The sequence below is a fragment of the Globicephala melas genome, chromosome 11, assembly GCF_963455315.2.
Source record: "Globicephala melas chromosome 11, mGloMel1.2, whole genome shotgun sequence".
NCBI classification, from domain to species: Eukaryota; Metazoa; Chordata; class Mammalia; order Artiodactyla; family Delphinidae; genus Globicephala; species Globicephala melas.
In genome coordinates this window covers 14,585,041-14,610,958 of record NC_083324.2, presented here as the reverse complement: position 1 = coordinate 14,610,958, position 25,918 = coordinate 14,585,041, and the positions used below count along the sequence as shown (strand labels likewise).

Genomic DNA, 25,918 nt, shown 5'->3' with positions numbered 1-25,918 from the left:
CCAAAATAAATCCAAAATAATTCCAATTATTAGGCATCAAGGAATATAGATAGATATACACACACTTTTAAATGGCTACGTAGTATCTGATTATATGAACTTTACCATATTATTTTAAGTAACTCCCTGTTAACGGGCTTAGTTAGACTTCATTAGACAGTTATATAATGACCATGTATTATATATTCCTTTACTCATTTGACCAATTATATCCTTAGAGTAGATACTAGAAAGTTGAATTGCTGGGGAATGTAAGTTTTACATTTCACATGTGAATACATCTTGATTAAAAACCCTTAAGAAACAGTTATACCAAATTATACTTGCAGCATCGCTGAGTATGCGGTTTCCTCAGTCCCTCTCAAGTGTATATATTGCTTAATTTTTCATTTACCATCTGATAAGTTACAAATTTTTGTGGCTTTAATTTGGATGTCCTGGTTTATTAATAAAATTGAACTTTTCATGTGAATATTAGAAATTCAAAATTCTTTTGCAAATTTCCTACACATGGTCTTTGCCTAGTTTTGTATGGAGGGGTTCAGATTTTTCTTATTAATTTCCAGAAATTATTTATTCTAAGTGTATTAATATTTCTCTATTCCAAGTTATTTAACATATTTCAACTTTTATTTTAATTTTGCTTGTGGTATTTTTATCTTATAGAAATTTTAGCATGTAAAATTGATATTTTTGTAATTCAAAGTATCTCTGATTTCCTTTAAATTTTTTTTGTTTTGTGACACATGCAAAAACATTTCTAAAGCCCAGGATTATAAAATTATTCCCCTTTAGTATCCTTGTAATTTCACTTATTACATCTAGATCTGTGATTCATCTAGAATTTATTTTTGTAAGGAGCTTGAGGTAAACACCTAGCTTTGCTTTCTCATTTCTGTCCTGTGACATTTTCTCATTTTCATTTATTAAATAGTCCAGTGTTGACAGAGCCCATTTTCCACTTAAAATCCAAGTAGTTATTTGCTGTGGAGGCAGTAAAATGTAGTAATTAAGAGTAAAGACTCCAATTACCCTGAATAATTCCCTTCTGCCCTCATCCTGCCCCTCCTGGTAGAGAATGTAACACTGGCAGGTGACACAGTAAACTGTTCTACAAAGCTCAAGACTGTACCACAGGGCGTTATTTCTCCTCTGGAGAAAGCCTGTTTATCAACTAAAGACAAACTTTTAAAAAGGCAGCACTGCCTAGATCTTAGTAGTTTTTGGTGCTTTATTCTTCCTATGAATAGGTCAGATACAAAGGTTTCAAAGGCAGCCATTAAGACCAAACACAGCATCGAAACTGGAGAAAGTGAGTGAAGAGTTGCCTTTGAGTCCATTCCATCAATTTAATTTTAACCTGATTTATTTGGCTATATGTTTGTCCCCCTCTGCATTACCTATATCAGCTTTATCACAAATCAGTCCCCTGAAAGTTGTATTGGAAAAGCAATAAGTGTGATTGAGATATTGTTAACAACAAAGCATGTTTTGGTCCCAGAGCTGTTAGATTCTGATTGATAAAATTTAATATTTTGGAGAGAGAGAGAGAAAAAAAAAGACTATTATTCCAATTCCTTTGTTTGTTGTATGGGTAAAGTTCTTTTTATCTCCTCTACTTTCATTGTAGCAGTACAACTGAGATTCCAATAAATTATTGAATGCAATATCCAGATGTCCAGATTATTTTTTGGTGCTGCTGCTACTTCTTAGTGGGTGAGAGAAAAGATAGTTGAGGTTCTGGAAAAAGTGTCAAAGCTCAGCAATAAAATAAGGATTTCATTGAACAGAGAGTAATGAAATCACCAAATTTATTTCCCTTTCACTGTTGTAATGCAGGTAAATCTTGCTTCATATGCGTCACAAAGCTTGAACGTGCAGTGGCCTGGCTCAGGTGGTGCATGGTTTATATGTGTGGGACTGGAAGAGTACTCATAAATACCTTTAATAAAAAACTGTGGGTTGAAGCAGCTTAGTTTTTCAAATAAAAGAAGTTTCATTTGTGCCTGGGATCATAGCTGTTAAAAGTCAACTTTCTCAACTTTTCCCCCTAGTACCACTCTTCTAATATCGCTGGATGCCTGAGGATTTATATCTCCAGTTCATATTGACACTCTTAGGTTTGGCTTTTATCTGCCCCATGGTGCAGTTACCTTTGTCTGGGGTACTTCCAATTTCCTTTCTCAGATCCTCTTCTTGGCTGTGTCACATAAAGATCAGCCAGGCTTAATAGAGATATTAGTCCGAAGGAGTGTTGGTGAAGGGGTAGACCAGGGGTATAAAAAGCCACACAGTAAATACCTTTGATTTGCAGGCCAAGCTCTCTGCTGTTACAGCGTGAAAGCAACCATATATAAACAAATGTGTGCCAATAAAACTTTATTTACAAAAACAAGCAGTAGACTGGATTTAGCTTGTGGGTCATCATAGTTTCCTGAGTCCTTGAAGAGACAGAATTTTTTTTTAGATGCATTCTGCCAATGGGGATAGCTAACATTTATTGAGCATCTACTCAAAATCTCCTACCATTTAGCAAAACTAAGAGGCAGGAACTATTATAAACCCATTTTACAGATAAATAAGCAGAAGCTGACAAAGATCAAGTAATTTTCTAGGACATGGTACAGGGATGTTTGAGGTCAGGCTCATCCTGGGACCCAAGCTTTCTAACCATTTATTCCATAATGCTTTTCTGATTAATCAATAGGAATGAAGATCCCACAAAAATCCATTTCGGTGAGATGTTTCCGTGTGTGAATAAGTTTTTTTCCTTTAATTAAAAAAAAAAAATGAAGTATGACATAATCTCTAGCTTATTATTCACAGGATCCTAGTTTGCTATTATTGTTTAAGTGTTTACATTTTTATCTGGAGAAAATTAATTATGAATTTACTGGTAGGGGAAAAGTACAGAAGACTAAATACAAGATATGTAAAGTCAGCATGAAATGCTGGAAAGTGTCAGGAATTTGGAGTTAAATGAACTGGCTCTATCACTTACAAGATGTGTGAGTTTGGGCAAGTTGCATTTTGAGTCCTAATTGTCTCATTTTTAAAATTAGAGCAGCACTGGCTCTATAGCTACATTATTTTCAGAATCTACTGAATTACTAAATAGAGACACGCTTGTACAGATATATTAATATACAAAATCATGAACAGCGTAATATATAAAATACATAGCATATAATTAAATATATATATGCAAACATGCACACACATGAAAGTATATGATGTATGTGAAAGTGTATGTTAAAAAGTTATATCTTCTTTAGATGAGTAAAGAGAGTCTAAGTTTCAATGATCTAAACCAAAAATGCTTTGAATGTGAACCAAAATTTTAGAAGAAATTTTCACAGATTCTGAGGCATAAAGAGCTGTTAGCGGGTCATCTAGGCCATTCCTCTGTCTTTAGGCAGAGATATCCTTAAGCCAATGCATATGAGATCCTGACTACTTCTTTTAGAGAAGCAATTTAGTGAAAAGTGCCTATAAACACTTTGCTGATAGAAAGAGAACCTCTTGAATACAAAACTGACTCCCTGATTGTAAGTGACTCTGTGATGACAAGCAAGAGAACTTTTCAAAAACAGAATATCAAGAACATTTTTTGTTTTGGCGAGCCAACTGCCTTGCCTGCCTGTGGCTTCCAGACGGAGGTTCAGACTCAAAGCATCCAGAGGCTCCATCTGTACTTACTATGCAGCACAGCACCTCTTACGGTCCAGAGGTGAGTCTGAATATTTTATACCATTAACTATGTAGTACCAAAGATGGATTCAGGGCAGATGTTTGATGTTGCAGCATGTTTGGGCTGTTGAATACCATCATGAGTTTCTCTACCTCTCGCCAACATTTTAATAGTGGTAACAACAGCAACAGTCCCATTATTTGGTGTTTTAGGTAATAATTCACTGAAAGAAAAACAAAAATTGATTTTGTTTCTATAAGGCATCATATTCTCTGCTTTATGAAGAAATAAGGAAACTGGCTGTTCAAACTTAATGTGAAGCTTCAGAAAACTCCATGTGTGCCATGAAAAAGAAAAAAAAAAAAATGAGAGAAACAAGGAATTCCCACAGGAGACGAATCTCTTTGGCTATTTAGTTCATTGCTGCATTTTCAGCTTCTGGAGCAGTGCTTGGCAAAGAGTCGCTGCTTAATAAATTGGCAGATAAGACTTGTTTTAAATGTCTGTGGTATACTCTTTCTGTTTGCTTGACTTTCTTCAAAACCAGACTTCATGACAAGGATTTGGATGAAGTAGTATATTTGGAAGGTAATTTCAGGAAGCATGGTGAAGGACAAGGACAGTATAAAGGAAAGACAGAAAACCCACAAAAAGGAAGCTCAAGGAGTAGGTTATCACAGTGGGCAACTATGGCTAAGTACAGTGGGCCCCTCTGAGAAGCTGTACAGAACACACCACACGATTGCTCCACCACAGGGCAAGGAAGCTAGGGTCCTTACCTACCAACTCCCATACCTCCTGGGTTGAGGGTCACTCCTGAGGACATTAAATCCCCAGCAGGCATACAGGGGATGTAAGTCATACTATGCTCATGGAATAAAGAAGTCCACGGAGCAGTTTCAGGCAGAGAGACCCAAGTGCTGAAGGTAGCAAATTCTCAACTGTAACTGTCCCCCAAAGTGTCAGGTGACTTCCTAGATGGGCTGAGCTACAATGGCTGCTACAATCATACCTTGAAAGAATCACACTACTTTTGGTTTTCTAAGTGACAGTCATAATGTGAGAAAATTCAAGAAATCTGTTGGTATTTACATCTATTACACAGTTTTAATTAAAAAGGTCACAGAGACTTATCTAATAAGGTAAGAGGGTATGTAAAAGTTCAAAGATAGCAGTTCAGGAATTTTATGTTTTCCATATACTTGACCCTAGTATTTCTATGACCAAATATGTTATTTTTCAGTTGTTTCTGATTACTGAGTAAGTGATTGGACTGTACTTATTCTACCCTTAAAATAAATGAAATACCTAATTGAGGCAATTGGACAGTGATCTCCTTGATTAATCATTATGCTGAAGATGATAATTACAGTTTCTGCTTGTCTTGTAAAAGAGCAAACCTAGGTTGCTGGATGGATAACCTCTTTTCTATAGACACAGTTGTCTGGCATTAAACATCTCAAAAATCTCAAGTAAGAGACACAAGCAAACTTCATGGTAGGTTCAAGAGCTGAGAAGTGTATAGAGCGGTTAGGATAAGCCAAAACAATATGCAGTCTGAGATTTTAAGGGTGCATGAACTGTAAGTAAATACAAGGAGACTGATCTGCCGAGAAGAGAATGGAGCAGATGCTCAAAGAAAAGCAGAGATGACGAAGACCATGACGACTGGAAAAATAAAAAGGAGATGGAGGGAGGGAACAGCTGTCCTTTGGCCTTCCTGTTCTCAGTCACGTTTCTGTACTTTGTTGGCATGATTTCTCTTGAAAACTTTATACCTGCCCCCTCCTTTAGTTTAGAATGCTTTAAGTAAATTTCTGTCCCTGCCATGCAAAGAGACCCAGATCAAACAATGAACATGATTATGACTGTAGCAGAAATTAGAATGTGTTAGATCAACTGGGTCATCATTTAGGCATTATGGCATTGTGGTAAAAACTGTAGCTCCTTAGAATTTGAAGCTTAGCTCCAACAATTAATTACTAGTTCAGTGACCTTTTGGCAAGTTTTCTTAAGCTTTTGGAGTTTAGCATTTCATGTGCAAAATATGCATAATAATGGTACATACTTATTAGGTAACCATATAACTTATTGAGGACTATTTGACATAGTATTTAAACAGGTTACTTATAGCATTTCATTTGATTCTCACAATAATCCAATAACATAACTATTATAACATATGTTTATAGATTAGATTCACCCATCCATTCTTCTTTTCAGCAAACGTTTGTTGAATATCCTTTAGGTATCAGATAATAAGTATATTAAGTAACACTTAAAAGAGCTGAGAAGTAAACTTTTCAGTGTCTCACAGTTTATAAAACCAAGAGCTGAATTCAAACACAGGCTTATTTAAATCCAAAGCCCAAACATTATCTTTCAACTATGTGAACACTCTTTCCTTTTATATAAAAGAAATAAACATCCCCTCTGCTCATGGGTTTGTCTCTCTCTCCTTGGCCATGATCTTTTATGACCAAACTTCAGAAGTGATGTGCCATAATTTCTGCCATACTGTTGGTCACACAGACCGATTCTAGTAAAATGTGGTGGGAAGGGACTAGAGGAGGAAGTGGATACCATGAGCAGGTTCACTGCGGGCCATTTTGGAGTCTGGCTACAACATCATTTTTCAGAATACATCCTAGCCTCTGCTCTCTGCAATCTTCTCTGATCCAAGAAAAATTGTTCTTATCCTCTCAATTCCTGAAGAATATATGCTGGACTCCATATGTAGTATTTTGCATTCACACATTTGCTTTAGTTATAATTATTTGTTAATTCATTAAACATGTTCAATACCTGCTTTGTGAGCACTGACCTAGTTACTGAGGGAGGACAAGGTCCCTCTTCTCTTGAAGCTTATAGTCTATTTTGCAAAAATTGAAATAAATTAAACCAATCATCATTTCTGACAGTGATTAGACCTTTGGGGGAAAAATAGAGAGTGATGGGGAGCTGCTACTTTAGACTGGCCAAGAGAGGCTTCCCTAAGAACGTAGCATGTAGGTGGAAATCTGAATGTTAGAAAGAATCCAGCGATGCAGGGATCTGGGAGGAATTTTTCAAGCAGAAGAAAGGAAAAGGCCGAGGACCATAAAGGGAAGGAAACGTATTGTGTTCTGAGAAACATGAAAATAAAATGTTCATTGTGTATGGAGTTTCCTGAACAACAGACGAAAAGAAGTGGTAAGAAGGACCATATCATACGGAGGCCTAAATAATTTAATAAGTGATTTAAAGTCGTTTTTTATTTCTCTGAGTTCATTAATCATTAATCAAACATTTATTGAGTACCTACTGTGTGCCAGCACTGTGTTATGTACTGGGAATACAAAAACAAGCCCATATACTCATTTTGTACAAGGAAGTCATACATGCAATTGCAGTTGAGTAGGGTTAATAAATAATTTCATGAATACATGAACTAATGAACAAACTCTACATTTAAGAGATTCTTATAATAAATTATAATGAAATGCAAGCAAATCACTTATCATTTTAGTGTATTAAATCAACCAATACTTCTCGAGCACCTGTCTATGAGATGCAGCTATTTAAAGGGATCCTGAGAGATTCGGCAGAATGAGGCTGAGACTGAAAGAACCAATTTCAACTTTGTCAGAAACAAGTACTATGACTCAGACCAATTTCATTTATACAAAACTCCTGTCAGCTGGCACTTTCTGCCTCTTAAAGTCTAAATAAAATCTACTCACTGTTCTGTAGGAAAATCAGTGTCCAGATTCCTGCATATCCCAGTAGACAGATACTCATTCTGACCATTGCTTCCAGCTCCAGCTTTGTCTCTGCACTACCTCTTACAGTTTTCCCTCTTTTCTTCACCCTGGTTTTGACCCAAGAGTGGATGGTACTTTTAGTTCTGTCCCCCACATAAAGCACTGCTAAATATATTCACATTGTTTTTGGTTTGTATCAAAACATTTGTGGAGGTTTGGGGGAGGAAAGGTATATTGACACAAGAACACAAACCATTTTAAGTTGAATTGTCTTTTTCTGAAAGTCCTTCAGCATTCTGTAAGTTGATTATCCTTTTGTTTCTATTTCTTCCCCCACCCCTACCACCCAACCACATCCCTGCTCATTCCTAACACAGACCACTCTGGTTCTCTCAAAAGTGTCCTGTCTCCTGATCCACCATATCCTTTGGAGCTCAAACAGTCCATTTTCTTAAATCATCCCCAAACTTCAGGCATCTACACATTATTTTTGTGGGGTCTGAAATATCCACGTACCACATACACTATTATTTATTTTTCCCAATCAAATTGCTTTGACTTTTTACTAAGTACATTTGTTTAAACGGACATACTTATCACCACTGTATCTAGAAAATTGGTGTCATTCATCATAAATAGAAGGAAAATTTAAAATGCAATGCACAGCAATTAAAATTTAAAAATATTTATTTGTATAACACTTAAGTGCACTGCCCATAGAACCAAGTATACCTATCCTGTACATTGGTAGTATCTTTCCTGTTCACCTGTCAAGGTTACTATAAGTAGTTACAAAGATGATAGAAGTGAAAGTGCTTGGGAAAAGAATGGGGTTTTATTTAAAATAGATGCACATTCTTGCTCTGGCTTCTGCTCTCTCTCTCTCTCTCTCTCTCTCTCTCTCTGTTTCTCCCTCTCTGTCTCTAAATGACAATGCATGCAAAAGTCCTTATCACTGACCCTCAATTTCCCTGAGGGCTGAGCTGGTGAAAGCTGCAAAGAAAATGCAGATTGTAGCTGTGACTCCAAAGACCTTGCTCAGAGTAAAACAATTTGATAGAAACAAACAAACAACAACAACAACAAAAAAAACCCCAGTATTTAGCAACAATCATGAAGTCAACTCCTTAATTCCAGTTGTGCAAGTTCTTGCAAACTGAAGTCGGTAGGATAAAAACTCTGGTAAACTCAGAGCGTAAGTGTGTGCGAGGTGTTTGAAAAAGTGCTCTCATTTCACACTCTTTGTATAAACAGGAGTAGTAACACATTTAGCCAGAGGCTCAGCTCCATTACCTTGAAAACTCCACCTTTTATATTCCACATAGGTTGCAAATTTTGAAATCAAACATTCTGATTAAACCATCACAATGAATAAAAGGGCTTATTACGTGCTCAGTCAGAAAGGACTCTGGTTGCTGTAAATGTTCACATTAATCCCTCTTATCAAGGATCCTGGAGACTTACTTCAAGGAAATCATTCCCTTTTACTCTAATGAGCATCACAAAAGTGGGTCAAAAGGGAGTTAAGAGTGGGATTGTTCCTGAAAGGGCACAGGTTCACCATATTTCCACCAAAACTAATACTCCAGCCCCCTTTGCTGATGATCTGGGACAGGAGGTAATTACAGCTGAGGCTCTGGACAAACTCCCTCAGACCTCAGGGGGGGCCAGCGGTCAGTTTGGCTTTTTTGCTACAACGTGCAGACTTTTGTACCAGGCTAGGACTTTCTTCCCCAAAAGGCAGGAAGACTGTTGGATAAAAAAGAAATTCTGCTTTGCCTTCTTCTTTTCCCCTTCTCCCTTTCCTCTGCTTTTTCCCTCTCCCTCTATGGAATGACCAGAGTGGTATCCTGAAGAGCTGAAAATGCTTCCAGAGTCAGAGCTAGGTAGGAGTCCCTTTCTGGCCGTCTTCTAGCTGTGTAGCCATGGGCAAGTTACTTAACCTTTCTGAACTTTGGTATGTTTATTTATTATAAAATAGTGTCATAGTAGCTACATCTCAGGGTCACTGTGGAGATTAAATGTTATGATGTTTATAAAGTTCCAGTAACTGGGAAGTATGTCAGTAAATAAGAATTCCCTTCCCCTGTACTAGAAACCCCTTTCACTGCAACCCTCCAAGCTCTTAACTGATGCATTCAAATGTTTAACTGAAATTTATTTAAACCCCAGTGTCCTTTGGATTAGCTACTTTGGTGTTCACGATGGAATGTATTTTCTCTGTCACTCATGGCTCCTCAGCAAAATCCTCAAATGTTTATTCTGGAGAAAAGACTACCTTGCTCTCCCCCCCCCCCCACACACACAGCTGAGTCCACATCTTCCCACATGCTGCAGTGCATCCTTTATTCACCTGAGGACTTGACCTACTCCAGATACTCCTCTTTTTGCACTTGAGCACTATTTGTATCATTCATTAATCTCAAGGAGCACAAATAGCCCTAAGAAATCTCTTTAGAGATAATTGACTAAAAAGGTACTGGCACTATCCTCCCTGTAGAACAAGAGATGGGAAAATGAGTAGGTGCCAAAAGGCACACTCCAAGATCAAGAAGAAGCAGGGCAGCCTAGGATTTTTCTGGCTACTCACATACCAGGCCAAGAGGTTACGTCTGCCTCCAGCTGGGCTGTGTAGCTTTCTGGGCAGAGAGGTTCAATGACCCTCCATGTAATAACTCCTGTCAAGTTGGCGAAACATTCTCTGTAGTAAAATGAAATGTGATGTGGCAGTGCTTGGAATAAAATTTGACTTTAGGCCTTTTTTTTTTTCATTTATTCACTGAGCATTTGGGCTGGCCACTGGGTGAGCAGAAAAGGGAGTTCCATAAACAGACTTCAAGAAAATATGTTTTGTTACATCATCAGACTGAGATGAAAATAGAAAATGAAACCTATTTAAAAATTCTAAACAACCTCCTTTTGGTGATATGTAGGTAGATCATTAATAATACAAAGTCCCCAACATTATTATTTAGTACTTAACATCTTCTAAACATTTAAAAGACATTATATGATTATTCCTCTAAGACAGGTGCTCTTGGTAGCTTCATTTTAATTAATTAGGCCACGAGGCTTGCGGGATCTTAGTTCCCCGACCAGGGATTGAACCCAGCCTATGGTAGTGAAAGCGTGGAGTCCTAACCACTGGACCACCAGGGAATTCCCTGTAGCTTCATTTTAAAGAGCCAAAAACTGAGATAGAGAATATTTAATCTGCCCTGTATCGACAGCTAGCACGGTGAGGCTAACATTTGAACCTACACAGTCTGATCCTAAACCTGTGTTCTTAATCGTTCTGATCATTGGTCACAGTCTGATCATTCTATCACTAATAACCTCGTCGGGAATTCATTAGTGGGTTGTTTAATCTTTACATGCCTACTTAAACTGCTTCTTTTCTTTCCAGAAACACTGAAGATCTGAACTCTTCAGTCCTCTCACATCCAGTCTATCCTATGCTATCAAAGTTGCATCACTCCATCCTTCACTTCTGCTTCTCTCATTTAGTTTTAACTATAGGGAATATGCAAACTTAATAATCAAGACAGAGGACAGGTCATGCCTAAAACTTGTATCTTTTTTTTAAGTCATAGCTGACACTGTTCTTACCACCATTAATCAGACAAATGAGTCCATTTATAGAATTTCAAATCCAGTCTTACATGTATATTATAACAGACCAATTATTTCATATTTGTTTACTTGTGTTTATTAAATGCTTTTCACTCTGAAAACCTTGATGCTGGGCTGATAGAAAAAACCTACCCCCCCCCCCGACTATTATCCTATATATATTTTCTTAAACACCATAAGAAAATGGTTTTCAGTGGATTCATTATTCTCAGGAAACCAAGAAACGACTCACTTCTCTCCATTTATTTATGAATTTTTATAAAAATACTTTTATACCACAAAAGGAGGAATTTTAACTTGGATTGTAAATGGATTTGACACCAGAATCTCTTAAAATATCTCTTTACTTCCTGCTTGCATATTACCATTCCAAATTTATGTCCAGTATCAAGACTTAGCTATTGCCTGTTTTACAGAATTTGACAATATCACTGTGCTTTATTAGGTTATGTCATGTTATGTTACTGAGTTGTGCTAGGAAACACAGTAATATCACAAACTCTGTAACTGAGTATATCGCATCTTGAAAATGATGGTGGAAAATGAAACTGGTCTAAGTAGAGATATTTTTGTATGCCACTTAATAAAGATCTGGGAAAATTAATTACAGTACCAAGAACTTCAGCTTATTCAAAACCACCAGGAAACAGGAAATAGTAACATGAACAATTTTGGTATTCTCCATGAGTGGTCCTCTTCCAAGGGGAAAATTAATGGAGATATGAAATCAGAATTACCTTACCTTGTCTTAAGATTCAAAAAGAGTACTTTGATTGCAAAAGTTGCATATACTATATCTGGGAATTCTGCAAGACTAATGCAGAACTAGAGAATTATTCTTGGTATCTTTCACCATTTCTCTTTCACTGGGCAAGAGTATCAGCTTCTCCTCCTCCAACAAGATATTTTTGCCATAGGTGAAAACAAAACACGTACCTCCAACGTGAGAACTGCATCACAAAGGTGAACACACACACATGCTCCTCGGTCTTCTTTACTCCAGCACCACATCTCAATGCTGAGACTTCTTCAGAAGGATTTGCCAAGGGGGGAAACAAAATTTGATTGGTGGAAAGCCAGGAGCAGGGTAAAAGAAATCTTAGAGCTGAAAATCAGATTTAATGTCCTCAAAGTAACACATAATTGAAGTTGCTTTTGAGGTGTGGAAAGAGAGAAAACGAGCACTGTCTCTGGTCTGAGGGCAGATCATATGGCCTGTGTCTAGGGTCAGACTCTAGTTAGAGAGGCAGTTAAGCCTTGGGTGAAGCTCTAGCTAGAGAGGCAGTTAAGCCTGGTGGTTAAGCAAATGCCCTCTAGAGACATGATATATGGAATTGAATTTTATTTCCTTTTCCTATAAGCAGTGTGAAATAGGGCAGATGCATCAATTTCTGAGTTGGTAGTAGGAGCTGGAGGGAGGTGAACTTTTTTGCAGAGGAAAATGGGAAGATTTTGATTTCCCTTGCTCTTCAAAGAGAGGGCTGTAGTGGGAAAATTGGAGAAGAGAGAGAGAGAACAGACGTAAGCAAAAGAACTTTTAAGAATCAAATACCTAATATTTGATTTTAAGGTGTTTGGGTCACATCTTACTAAATCAATAAGCTTGACAACAGCAGCACAAAGTATGATAATGGTGGTGCTTCAAGTGTGAGTGTGTGTGTGTTGAGGGGGTATATCTATGTATGAAGGTCAAGATAAGGGGCTAAGTTCCTTGTTTGCAGGGACACAAGAGTGGAGGTAAATCAAGAACCACATCTGAAGGGGAAAAAAAACAAGGATTCAGAGGAGTAGGATATTAGAAAGGGAGCTATTTCTAACACCTAGCAATACAGCACTCCCCACCCCAACCCAGCAATCTGCAGAACCCTGTGGAAAGGCATGAGCTTTTGTGTTTGTTTGTTTGAAAACGGAATGGCAGTTTATGCCATTTTATACGCTGTAAGTGGCAGGGAGACCTCAGTCAACATCTGGAAAGCAGAATAACCTGGTGTTTGAGAATGTGAGCCCTGGAACCAGACTATCTCCTTTTCAGTTCTGTCTTGATGAATAGAAACCGTACGGTCTTCAGTAAGTTGCTAATCCTATTTGAACCTCAGTATCCTCCTCTGTGAAATGAATGTGACGTTGGTAACTATATTCCAGGATCATCATGAAGATTCAATGAAACTGCTTCACTGAGTGTCTGGCACTTAGTAGTTATTCTTGATATATGAAAGAAAGAAAGAAAAATAAAGAAGATTTAAAACACTAAAACAAAATAATTCATGCACAGCAAATAGAGAAAGATCCAATTAATAGTATTATTTTTACTTTGGCCAACTCAACTACACTATGTCCTGCTTGAAGCATGGACCTTTCCCTGGTGAATATTTTTTCCTATCCCTATCTTTTCAGGTGCTGTTCTCTTGGTCGGGATCAATAAACTCTGGGTACCTACAGCCTTCCTCCGAGTTTATGAGAGTTGGCAAACCACTAGCCTCCTTCTGTGACAGGGGCTGGCACCGCCAAGCACATCCTCTGATTGTGATCCTCAGGCCTTGGCAGCAAATACACAGTTTTCTCGCTTTAATTGGGCTGAGATTCATTCCTACAAGTGGTGTCTGCAAAGATGTATCCTCTTTACAATTAGGCGTTGCAATACTTAGCATTGCTTGGACTTAATTTTAAATACATTTTGGTGACCCTTTTCCCTCCACTGCACCTTGGTTGCTCCAGGAGAGAGCAAATGGCCCAGTAATTCTTTAAAGCTCATTTTATGAGCCATTCTCAGGCACTTCCTGCTGGCCTTTGGAACAGAGCCTTGTTTGTGAATGCATTTTTGCTTATGCTCCTGCCAAATGCTTCCTCCAAAACCAGCAATAAAACCACAGGATCCAATAAGCCCTGGTCATCAGAATGGCTTAATGAGAGCAACCTCGACGACTGGGGTCTTTAATAGCAACCAGCACGGCAGGACTTGTACCTTGGGCACAAGGACATCCTGGGCAGGTCACCTTTCTGGTTTATGGGAATTTCTCCAAATATTATAGAATTTGAGACTCAGGGAACGACTCATACTAAGCTATTTTTCTCTTAAGCAAAAAATGGATAGGACAAAAATAGGAAAAGGTGGTTCTCTCTGGCCTCTCCTTAAAGAAGAATAAATCTGGAGTTTTTAAAGGTCTTACAGAGCGAAGAAAATTTCACTGAATGCATGTATGGCTACCTTCAGTGAACCTTGCTTCAAAATAATCTGAATTATGTTTCTGGTTAGCAGAAAGGTACTTGAAATACAGGTTGGATACTTAAAACAGATCTTGTTCAAAGTACATTCACATGAAATGGTACTTAAATTCACTTAATTTAGATAAAGCAAAACTAGATCATGTCTATGATCTGTGTGCTATTAAACAGTTTTAAAATCTGAATTATTAATTAAAACCTGTGAACTAGTATTATTTTCAAATGACTGTGTTTTGATTGCTAACAGAGCTTGGGTGACTTTTGAGAGAGGTTGATTTCCTTTCATGTCAGCTAATAGAAACCCCACTGTAATCATAAGGCATGGAGAAATTATGTTACAAGTGGATACTATTTAAGTGGAAGTGAACACAGAATATATTAAAGTACCCATAGTCTTATCAACAGTGTGTTATAATGACTTCTGATTATCACTGAAAACACGATTGATGTTACTGTGAGCATGGAACACTGACAATGTGACACACGGAATTTATTTGAAAGCTTGTTAATTTCATACACTCATTCAATTTCTCACTACTCCTTTGTGACAGTTTTTGTTTTCGTGACCATTAAAATGTCATGACAATTTAATGGGAACTTTCAATGATAATAGTAAGGAAAAAACCCCCTTAAAATCCTCACCTGTTATTACTGCTCGAAATAGAAACAATCAATATATTGATTTTTGGTTTTAAATTCAGTTTGTTAGCCTGATTCTTAATGAGTCACGTGTAAAATGATGCAAACCCAAGTCAGGGCAATAATTCACATCAATGGTACCAACATATGTAGGCTGATTTAGTCTTTCTATGGCCAAAGAAGAAAGAGGGAATATTTGTTTAAAAATCCTCTAGAAGAAATGTAATGTACAAGGCACTCTAGATCCTAATCAGATGTAAGGCTAATGACTGCTGAAGAGGAAGGGGAAGAGATTTAGGTGGAAAGAAGCCAAGTCCATCTTGGGCAAATATTTTCATTATTAAAAGTAGAGCATATATAAGAGTTATTAAACTTATAATACTCCTGCCCCCCAAAATACCTCAAACAAGATAGAAATTTACCAATATCTAATATAATAATGCAAAGTAGGTGGTCAAGATCAGCTGTGCTTCTGCTCCATGCAGTCACTCAAGCACCCAGGCTAGTGGTCTTTTACCTTCAATATTTTCATGTCATTGGCCATCTAGATGGTAGTGATATTGGGTGGGTAGGTGGAGAACATTAAATTTTTTGGATATTTCCTCTCAAACGTAATAGGTGTAAGTTTCACAATATGTGAGAAGTTTCTGCTTACTCTATTTGCTGCAAAGATGTTTGGGAAATGTATCTTTTGGTTAGAAAAGTGTAGTATTTGTTCTATAAATCTATTACTATGGAAGAAGGGAGAGTAGATTTTGGTAGACAACTAGCAGTCTGTACCTCATGACACTTATCGCAATGTGTATATTTTATACACACACACACACACACACACACACACGTTTTTTAATTGGCCTTCTACTTTTCCTTTTAGTAAGCACAATAAGGGCAAGGTACAAGTCTGCTTTATTTACCAATATATCTTCTGCCCTTAAATACCCTTCCTATCTTTTAGTAGGGGTTTAATACAAAATTTTTAAATCACTGAATGACTGATTGAATGAATGAATGAATAAAAGGGATTTTACAGATGAAGAAACTAAGGTTCGGACATTAGCCTTTCCTGGAGGCCGGGTGACCATTTCTAGGAATGTTGAATGATTTCCAGCTCAGATGGATAGGTTATCAAGATAGCTAGTAAGCTGTCTTCCAGCACTGAATATCTATGATTCTTTGGTGTTGTAGGAAATTACAACACTTCATAAAAGACCGTGAAGCTGCTTTGTGAAGGAGTAAATCAACAGAAATTAGAAAATATACCTTTCTTCTCATTGGTTCAATCACATAAAACTCTGTCCCTCACAACATTCCATGCTAATTTCTCACAGACTTCATCCACACATCAAAACGGTTACCATTAAGCTTAGATGCTAGAAGACTGCAGCACATTTGCCACATACCTTTTTTAAATCACACCTTCCTTGGCAAGGAAAAGTAAATACGTGCTGGGTTTAAAAGATTTCCTATCGGGCTACAGGCTGCCTGGGAGAATAAAAGTAAACAAAAAGTGAGTTTTGTTAACAAATGTCTTTATCATATACTCTGTTTAACTGCATTAAAATAAAAGAAGGAAAGACGAAATTCTGAGAAATATAACCAGGGTACAGCAATTGACCATCAACTAAAACTTCTGGTCAGACAAGTGTGAGTGTTCATTACTGTTAGCAATAAGTTTTTCTTCTAAAAATTTTTCTCGGCAAAATAACGAGTTCTAAACTTGCTTTTCTTTGTTTTTCAAGATATTGAAGACTTTGAAACCAAAACAAGAAGCACAGTGTCCGTCCGAGAAGGTCAAGGTGTGGTGCTTCTCTGTGGTCCACCGCCACACTTTGGAGGTATGGTGGGGCTATTTTGAGGCACACAATTCAGGCGGCCACTCAGGGAACAAAATAGGCACTTCAGTTCGTAGAGCCAATGGTAGACCTTCATCAAATTTAAGGGACCAGGAAGGTTCAGACTCATCTTGCTGCATCCCAACAGTCCTAATCCAAATCTTTTCTTTTAAAGATATTTATTCAATCAGCCACTCAACAGGTATGCCCTTAAGGAGACGCAGGATGGCTCTGTACACACGTGTGAGAAACGGGGCTTTGCAGTGAAACCACCACAGCTGTTAATCTGCTGCCTGTCATCCTGCATGACAAAGGGCAATTTGTTTAACCTTTTTAGGCTTAGTTTCCTCACCTGTAAAGTGGAGACACTAATACCTATATTATAGTACTGTTGTGAATGTTAAATGAATGTAAATCAATTAGTTTAATGGCTAGTGTTTTATTTAAAAAAGAAAGCTAAGATTGTAATTTTATTTTTATTATCGGGCTCTATGGAGAAGCGAATGCCAACACTCATTCTGGTGACCTCACCTTAATTATTGGAAGAGGAAAGTTACCCCCTAATTGGAAGCAAATGTTGGATGGCTCTGAATCAGAATATCTCGTAGCAATGGTGAAAATCAAGCAATAAATGCCACTCTTTACTTTGGAAGCATCTGGATTAGCCAGTGAATTAACCTGTTGCCAGGGATCTAAACCACCCACTGATCTGACAAGCCCTTGGGGCTACATTTTCTCAAATTCTGTACGGTTTGGTACAATTTGGTAGATTCTCAACTAACTGTGATCCTGCGAGGATTCAGTGTAAAAATATCCATAAAGTCATTTCATTTAGTATAATCCGATACCATACTGACTATATTGTAGTTAGCTTAATAACAATAGCAAGTGCTTACATAGTACACACCTAAATACTTTACATGTATTAACTTTTTAACTCTGTACAACAACTACTACTCGAGGGAGATACTATAATGATTATTATTTTACAGATGAGAACACTAAGGTACAGAGAGGTTAAGTACTTGGTCCAATGTCATGCAGCTGGTAGGCAGTGAAGCCAAGCTACAAATCCAGGCAAACTGGGTCCCAGACCCTGGGCAGCTCTTTACCACCACTGCCTCTGTTATAGTTGATCTCCACTTTGGAATGGGAGGAGTTTTGGAAACACACAGACAAATATTTAAAAATAAAATGAAAGCAACTTTTCTTCTAATATTAAACCAAATCTTTTTTATGATCCTTTAAAAAGTTGAAAATATTTTTACCATTACTTTCATTTTTATACAACCTTGTGAAATGCTGAATAAAAAGAAAGAAAAAAAATGAACTGGAAGTTAACAATACTTTTATTCAATATTATTACAGACTGGTATGTCACTATGCTCACCTGAAATATTAGGGAAGAGTTACAAAACTTTCAATGCTGAGATAAAATAAAAGCACACAAAAATGTGATTTTTTTTGATGTTTGTTTTTTAATAATAGGAAAATTATTTTCCAGAACCATAATCTAAGATGACAAGACATGCAAATCATGTTCGTTTGTGCTGTCAGTCTGTGTCATTTTATACTCTGAGATTGGTCAAAGAGACTTGACAGAATCGAAGATTATTTTTACATTTGTTTACTCTAAATAAGAATAACAGACATGCAGAATACTTCTAAATGAGTGTCATATATTTTAAAAAGGCCATCAACTAGGAGAAGCTTTCCCTTGTCACCTTGCCACCTACCAATGAAGAAGTATATGTTGATCTTTTAAAGCGTATAAGTCCTTCATTATAACAGTGTCTTTCTGCTTAATGCCATAAGACTAAATAACAGATATACAAAACCTGCCTTAAATTAAGATCGTCATAACTGAATAATGCATCCCTGTTGCATGCAAATTATGACAAACTTGCCTGATAACAAATTCGATTATGTAATATGAAATATTTTAGCAGGATTCCAAAGGTATTTGTCAATACTGACTTCATCTAGGTATTACAAGAATTTCCTTCCTGAGAGTCATGGCTTCCTCATCTCTACAAAGGAAGGAATGCTGGAATACTGTTCTTTTGTTGTTTATTGCTCTCTCAGATCAAAACTGAGGGGAATATTAACAGATACCTTTTGCTCCAATTATACAAATAGTCATTCATTCATTGAAGTATTAATAAAGTAATTAATTCATTAAATTAATTCAATAAAGTATTAATAACAGTAATAAGAGCTACCAGTTGTTGAGTTGTTACCATCAGCAAGCACTATAAGACCTTCCATTTATTTTCTCATTCCCACTATTCCAATATTTTTTTAATTTTTATTTTATTTATTTATTTATCTATTTAACAACTTTATTGGAGTATAATTGCTTTACAATGGTGTGTTAGTTTCTGCTTTATACCAAAGTGAATCAGCTATACATATACGTTAATAATAATAATTTTAAAATGAGGAAATTGAGACTCAGACTAAGTAAATCGGTTTTCAGTTAGTAAATAAAGGCAAGATTCCAACCCAGGACTTTCTGACTTCAAAAAATGCCTACAGATAGAAGACTCTATAGTTAATTCTTAAACCTCAAGTTGTTTATTAGTTTCAAGAATCTTACACCTTCAGGTCTGCTAAGAGCCCTGAGAGTGTCTTTAACTGGTTCATTAAAACAATTCTTTATTCTTCTTTTTCCTGCCTCACCTTCTTGTGAAGGTGAATTGTACCAGGAAAGACCTCAAGAAAGAAGAGAAATATATTCATCAGATAACCTTTAAATTGGATTAATGGACAGCTGGTTTAAAGTGGGCTGACTCTAGAGACAGACATGGTCTATCTTTATCTGTCTTTGTAATTTGTCCTTAGATTTCGTGTGTATCTATGATCAGTGTCATAACCAGATGACTTCTTTTCTGGAGAGTCTGAGGAAGAACCCACTTCTAAGCTCATTCAGGCAATTGCCTGAATTCAGCTCCGTACGTTGTAGGTCTGAGATCCCCGTTTCCTTTTCAGCCAGCTGTCAAGAGCACTCTCATCTTCTAGAAGCTGCCCACACTGCTTGCCACATGCCTCTCCGTTTTCAGAACCTCCTTTGCATCAGTTCCCTCTAATACTTCAAATCTCTCTAGCCAAGAAGCATCCCATCCCAGTAAGGGCTCACCTGAACAGGTCAGCTCCACTAAAGATAAAGTCACTTTTTCCAAGTCAACTGTGCCATCTAATCTAACGTAATCATGAAAGTGACATCTCACCATATTCATTAATCCCATCATACTCAGATGGTGGGCAGGGGTCAATGGCAGTTATTTTAGAATTTTGTCAACCATAATACACTTTCCAAAAATTTTGCCTTCACTTATTTCCATCTCTCTAAAGGCTCCATATTTACTTGCACACTTGGCAGTCACAAAAACATGCCTTCGAAATATACTAATTTGGGCAGATGAGGTTAGCAGGGCAGGATAGAGCAAATGTTGGCATGGCCAAATTACTTTTACATCCGGTGTGTGAAAAGCAAAGATACACTGTAGATATCAATAAAGCTTCTCATAAAGAAAAGTGCTACAGATTCCATAGCGATAGAAGACCATTAGGGCTGAAATTTTTACATCATTTTTTGGACAATTTGGTTATGTTGCCTTTCTCTATGTACCTGGTCAGCAGCAGTGAATCCCTCAAGTTGCTCAGTAACAAGGGAGAAATCATATTAAACGTTATATTATCAGAACATCCTGAATTCTTTGTGCTTTCTCTCTAGTGTATTCACAAAAAACTTGCAAATTCTTTTCTTAACAAGGCCTATCAAATACATTTCAGTGTGTTTTATAATATTAAAAAAAAAAAAAAAAACACCTACAGGAGACTAGGAAAAATTATCAACTAGGCTGAATCCTATAAATTTACCCAGCAAAGAATAGCTCCAGGAACAAAACAAAAGAAAAAATGTGTGTAAACAGATTTCCCACAGAAATGATTGGTCACAACTCAATGAAATAAAGTAACTGGCATAAACCAAACTGAACAGGTGCTGTTATATGGACATCCCTTTCTTTCAAAAAACCAAAGGAGATCTGAATCCAGAGTAGGCATTCTTGTGGATGCTTCCTACACAATTTTTAGGGCAACCACAACTGCAGATGTGCTACTCATCTCGGAAGGGGCGATTTATAGATAAAGGTTATTCTAGGAGAAACGTACCCACAGTGGAAAAGAAAAGCAACCTAGGCAATAATGCCAGAACACAAAACTGGCACATTCTGCTGTACCCCTTAGAAATGTGAGATTTGGAAACAAAACAGTAACCATTCCCTATACTCTGAGGAGAGAAGTGTATTTTCTTCCTTAATCCTACTTCCTAACTAGAGATAAGCTCCATGAATATGACTGAATCCATGCTGGCAGAAGCAGACTCATCCCTACTTTCCATCCTCCTAAAAAATATATAACTCTAAAATATTTCAGAGAAATGTAAGTTGTACTGAAGATTTGGTGGAAAGAACACATCGGACTGAAACATTTCATTTCCCATTAGACCTCACTTCTTCTCCTAACCTCTATTGGTCGTCCATGACTTCCCTTATCTTGATACAATATCTAACAGTTCCTTCCATTATCTATTATAGTTCTTATCCTTAACTTGTATAACTGTCTCAGAAAAATACAATTCTCCTACTTAGCTTCTTGGTGCTTGGCAGAACTAAAATTTGGAGAGTCAGCTAAATAAAACACTTTTCTTTCCTCCACTATGTCTCTGGAGAGTTCTAAGGTCATTCCTCTAAACACAGGTTCATGTGAGGGAAAGAACCAACAGAATATTTATTTTACTAATTCATGTGGGGGAGGGGTCACAGCCTTGAGGTGGACTTTGAACTGTTATTCAGAGAGGTCGTTGCACCTTGAGTTCTCACTCACCTCAAGAGTGAGCTTTTGTTAAGAGCCTCAGTCACTTGTAACAATGATTTTGCATAAGTCATCTGCAAAAGGACTAAAAGCAGAGTTTCCTCTAAATTTTTGAAATGAACGTAAAACGCTTGAAGCCAAAGCTATTGGATGAATATGAAAATAAGCAGTCAATAGATCTTCATGAGTACAGTGAATGAGCCTGGCCTCACGTGAAATTTTGTTTAAAAATGACAGTGTAGAAATGATACATGTTGTCTAAAACAATTAAAATCACCTTCACTGTGAAATAATAGTTCCACCATATTGAAAGTAAAGCACATTCTTTCCCTTTATTGTCTGAATATAAAACTCAATCCTGGGCTCATAAATATCGTAGGTTTAAAATTTGTTTTAGAGGAAATGTTCCATTCTCTCCTCAGATACAACTTTTAGGTTTGTAGAACAATTGAATTTATGCCAGTACTTTGGAGAATCTATGTCTGTAGTAGAAAGATAGCACTATTGTTTGAGCCCAGCATTTGTATTTGAGTCAATAAAAATGTTGACAATTCAACTTAAATTGACAATCGTTCCCAGCAAGACTCAAAATTGTGTTAGAGAATAAAGAGGATAACTATTGAGAAAACGTGCTAAACTTTCATATCTCCTTCTTCCCAATTAGTTTGTTGTTTTTTTTTCCTGTTTCTGGAGTAAATTACACTGGTGTTGTCTTAGTGGGTAGGCCAAATTGGCAGTGACAATATTACTTTTGAATGTTGCTTGAATGTGTAAAATATTTAGGCAGATAGGCCCAACAGCTGCTCGTTAGCATAATAATAATAATAGTGATGATAACCATCATTATTGACCTTCTATTATATATTCGCTCAGCAAATATTTATTGTGTACTTACTAAGTGCCACTCATTTTACTGAGTTTTAGGGATATGGTGGAGAACAAAGAAACAAAGTCCTTCACTCCATGAATCTTAACCGTAAACAAATATAATAAAAAATATAAGTATGGCAGATGGTGATAAAAGCTAGGGAGAAAAATAAAGGGGATATGGAATGATGGGTGTGGCTGTTGTCTACTCAGAGGTCAAAGAAGCCTTCATTGACATTTGCGAAGAGAACTAAAGGAGTGAGTGAGACACTGAGAAAAGGCAGTTTGGGGAGTAGGAGCAGCATGTGCAACAGACCTGTGGTAGGACTGTGTCTGGCATGTTGGAAGAACAGTAGTGAGGCCCGTGTGGATGACGAAGGGTGAGCAAACAGGAGAGTGGATGAGGGTGGAAGCACTACTTTCAAGATATTTTACAGCCTTTGGAGTTTCCTGTGAGTGAGATTAGAACGCATTGCATGATAGTGAGCAGAAGAAAGACATGCTTTCTCTTTCAGTTTTAATAGTTTTTTCTGGAGAACAGACCATCAAGGGGTAACAATATAAGCAGTTAAAAGGTGATTACAGTGATTCAGGTTAGAGTTAATGGTGGCTTAAACCAGGATGATAGCAGTGGACAGGTGGATAAGTTGCCATATTCAGGATATATTTAGAGGGTATAGCTGAAATAACTTCCTGAAAGATTAAATGTAGATTGTAAGAAAAAGAGGGGAGTAAAAGATAACTCCAAGGTCTTTAGGCAGAGCAGCTGGAAGAATGCCGTTCCACGTACAGGGATGAGGCCAATAAAGGGGGAGCAGGTTTTGGGATGGGGGAAATCAGGAATTTATTATAATACACGTTAATTTTCAAATATCTAACTTCAGAGCGAAAATTTCAAGTACACAGCTGAATTGATATATCTAGGAAGAAAGGTTTGAAGAACCAAATTTGGAAGTTATCATATGTAAATAGTATTTAACACCATATGATTGGAAAGATAATGAGTGCCGACTATACACTGGGCGTTCAGCTCAGCATCTGGCATACCTCGACTCAGGTAACACTTTCAAGAAAAATTTCTCCAATTTACAAATTGAGTAACTGTGTTAAAGAGGTTACTGTTAACTTGGCCAAGATCATGTCTCTGGCGTTCAAGGGATCCTATCTAAATACCACTGTATCTATTCTACTGCTTAATTTTGTCAGGCATAACCTGGCCACAGCAGACACTTAATAATTACTGCATAAAGTATACAGAGATAGCAAGTGTTCTGAACTCTATTGGAGAATATGTAAACACCATCCAGAGAGGTGGATTGATTTTCCTAAAATTAGTGTAGAGTATGAGAACCAGAAAGATTATGGCTCTCCCACTGCATGTAGGACCAAAAATCCAGTTTATTCTAGGTCCCTTGCTGCACACTCCCTCTCTCCACATTCAGAATCTCATTTATTCCCAGGAAGAATGTTTTCCTTACTTTTCAGCACATTGAACGGAACTCATGTTACAGCCTGTTACCATCTGAATAGCCCAGGGTTTTTCAATATCAGTACTACTGACAATTTAGGATGAGATAATTCTGTGTTATAGGGTTTGTCCTGTGCATTGTTAACATGTTTAGCAGCACCTTTGGCCTGTACCCACTTGATGCCAGCAGCACCCCCCTCTCCCAATTGTGAGTATGAAAAATGGCTCTAGACATTGACAAATATCCCCAGGTGGCAAAATCACCCTTGGTTGAGAAGCACTCGTTTAGCCCATCTCTTACATTCACTCTATTAAGCTCACCCTTGAGGATGGAAATTGAAGAGGAAAGAGGAAGTCTAATCCTTGTGTATTATTCCCCATGACTTGCCCAGGCTTCCTTAGAATTGGAGGATTCCCTGAAGTTTATTCAGAAGCTGGCTAGGTTTTAATTCCTTCTTCAGAAAGGATTTGCCAGTACAGATGCTGTCCTAGAATTCACTGGAACCTAGGAATCATAGGAACTCTGAGGGCCTTTGCTTAGTGACTGTCTGTAGGCCACAAAGGCAGCGATCTCCGTGATTCCAAACAGGACGTGCTGTAGATCAAAAGGTATTGAATAAAATCTAGGTGGTCAACAAGTAATTATGGAACAAATGCGGGCTCAAATAGGAGTGGTTATAAAGGTGTTGGGGCAGTTTTCTGGCTTGCATCATAAACTTGCTCAGCACCAATATCAGTGACCTCAACCCAGAATAGGAATTATTCTTCTTGGATTAGGTCTTTACCACTGAGCTGGCATAACCACCTAAGAGCCAGTCACATTTTACCCTGTAGCACTACACAATGTTTGCTGTAAATTATACGCATACTGGAATATTCCAAAAAAGGATTTAGCCACTAAATCTGAGCACTCTGCTTCAAATTCTGTTTTCTACTCATTTATTTTCTGCCTCAAGAAACATGCTACCAATTTTGAGATCCTTTCTACAGGGCCAACAGAAGTTCTCAGTGTCAGTGTTTATTTTTACTGGTCTCTTTCACATGAGATGCTTCCCCTCTAATAAAAATTACATCCCATATAATGGGTATACTTGCATATAACTTTTGTGTTTGTATTTTACATATCACAGTACAAGATATAGGGCTGTAAAAGATGTTATAACATATTCATGCTCTGGGGAAAACAGGATTTGTTGTATGCTTGACAGAGCAGCAGATAGTCTTTAATTGCTTACTGCAGATCTTCCATTTCTAATAATAATTGTAGAGGATGGTGTCAATGTGAAACTACAGACAATGGTTCAGGGAGGACCTATTATCATTCAGTTCTAGTGTTCCTGCTGAATCATCATAGGGAGACTACATCACAATCATCAATAACAGATAAATGCCATAGATGGTGGAGAAAATATTTAAAAATTCAATGGTTTCAACTTAAGTGGCTCATGAATTATACATTTAATTAAGAAAAGCCAAATGGGAAGGATTTTAAGCTTCTAATTTGCAAGGTATTTTTCTTCTTTCCCCATTAAAAAAAATATACAAATTAAGCATGGCAGTGGCTGATAATGGAACAAAATAGATAAAAGCCCCCACTGCAGGCTGGCTGCTTGGATGAACTGGAAGAGTCAGCCTAAGGGGAGAAGGGAGCAGGGCAGGATGAAAAATAACAGTGACAGGAAGGGCTTGCAGCTTTACATCTTCACCAGTTCACAGAGGGGCACAAAAGACACCTGGATTCTAGTCTCAGAGCTACTGCAATCTTCCTTTCTGCTTATTCGCCTGTAAAATGAGGAGGTTGGGCTGGAAGAAATCTCAGGTCCCTCCCATCCCAGACATTCCATGAATCTATGAACTGATGTACATCCTTTTCTCCAGCCTCCTACACACCACCCAAAGGCAAATATACAAGGTGACCACTGTTCTATCAAATCCTTCCTAGTGT

At 37.4% G+C, this 25,918-nt stretch overlaps 1 protein-coding gene across 1 annotated transcript in view; it reads left to right on the top strand.

Annotated features, from left to right (window-relative positions):
- CNTN6 (contactin 6) overlaps window positions 1-25,918 on the top strand; it is a 237,857-nt gene that overhangs the window by 111,835 nt on the left and 100,104 nt on the right. The window contains 1 exon segment of the mRNA XM_060308373.1: window positions 16,668-16,763. Within this exon segment, the coding sequence (XP_060164356.1) occupies window positions 16,668-16,763 (96 nt within the window).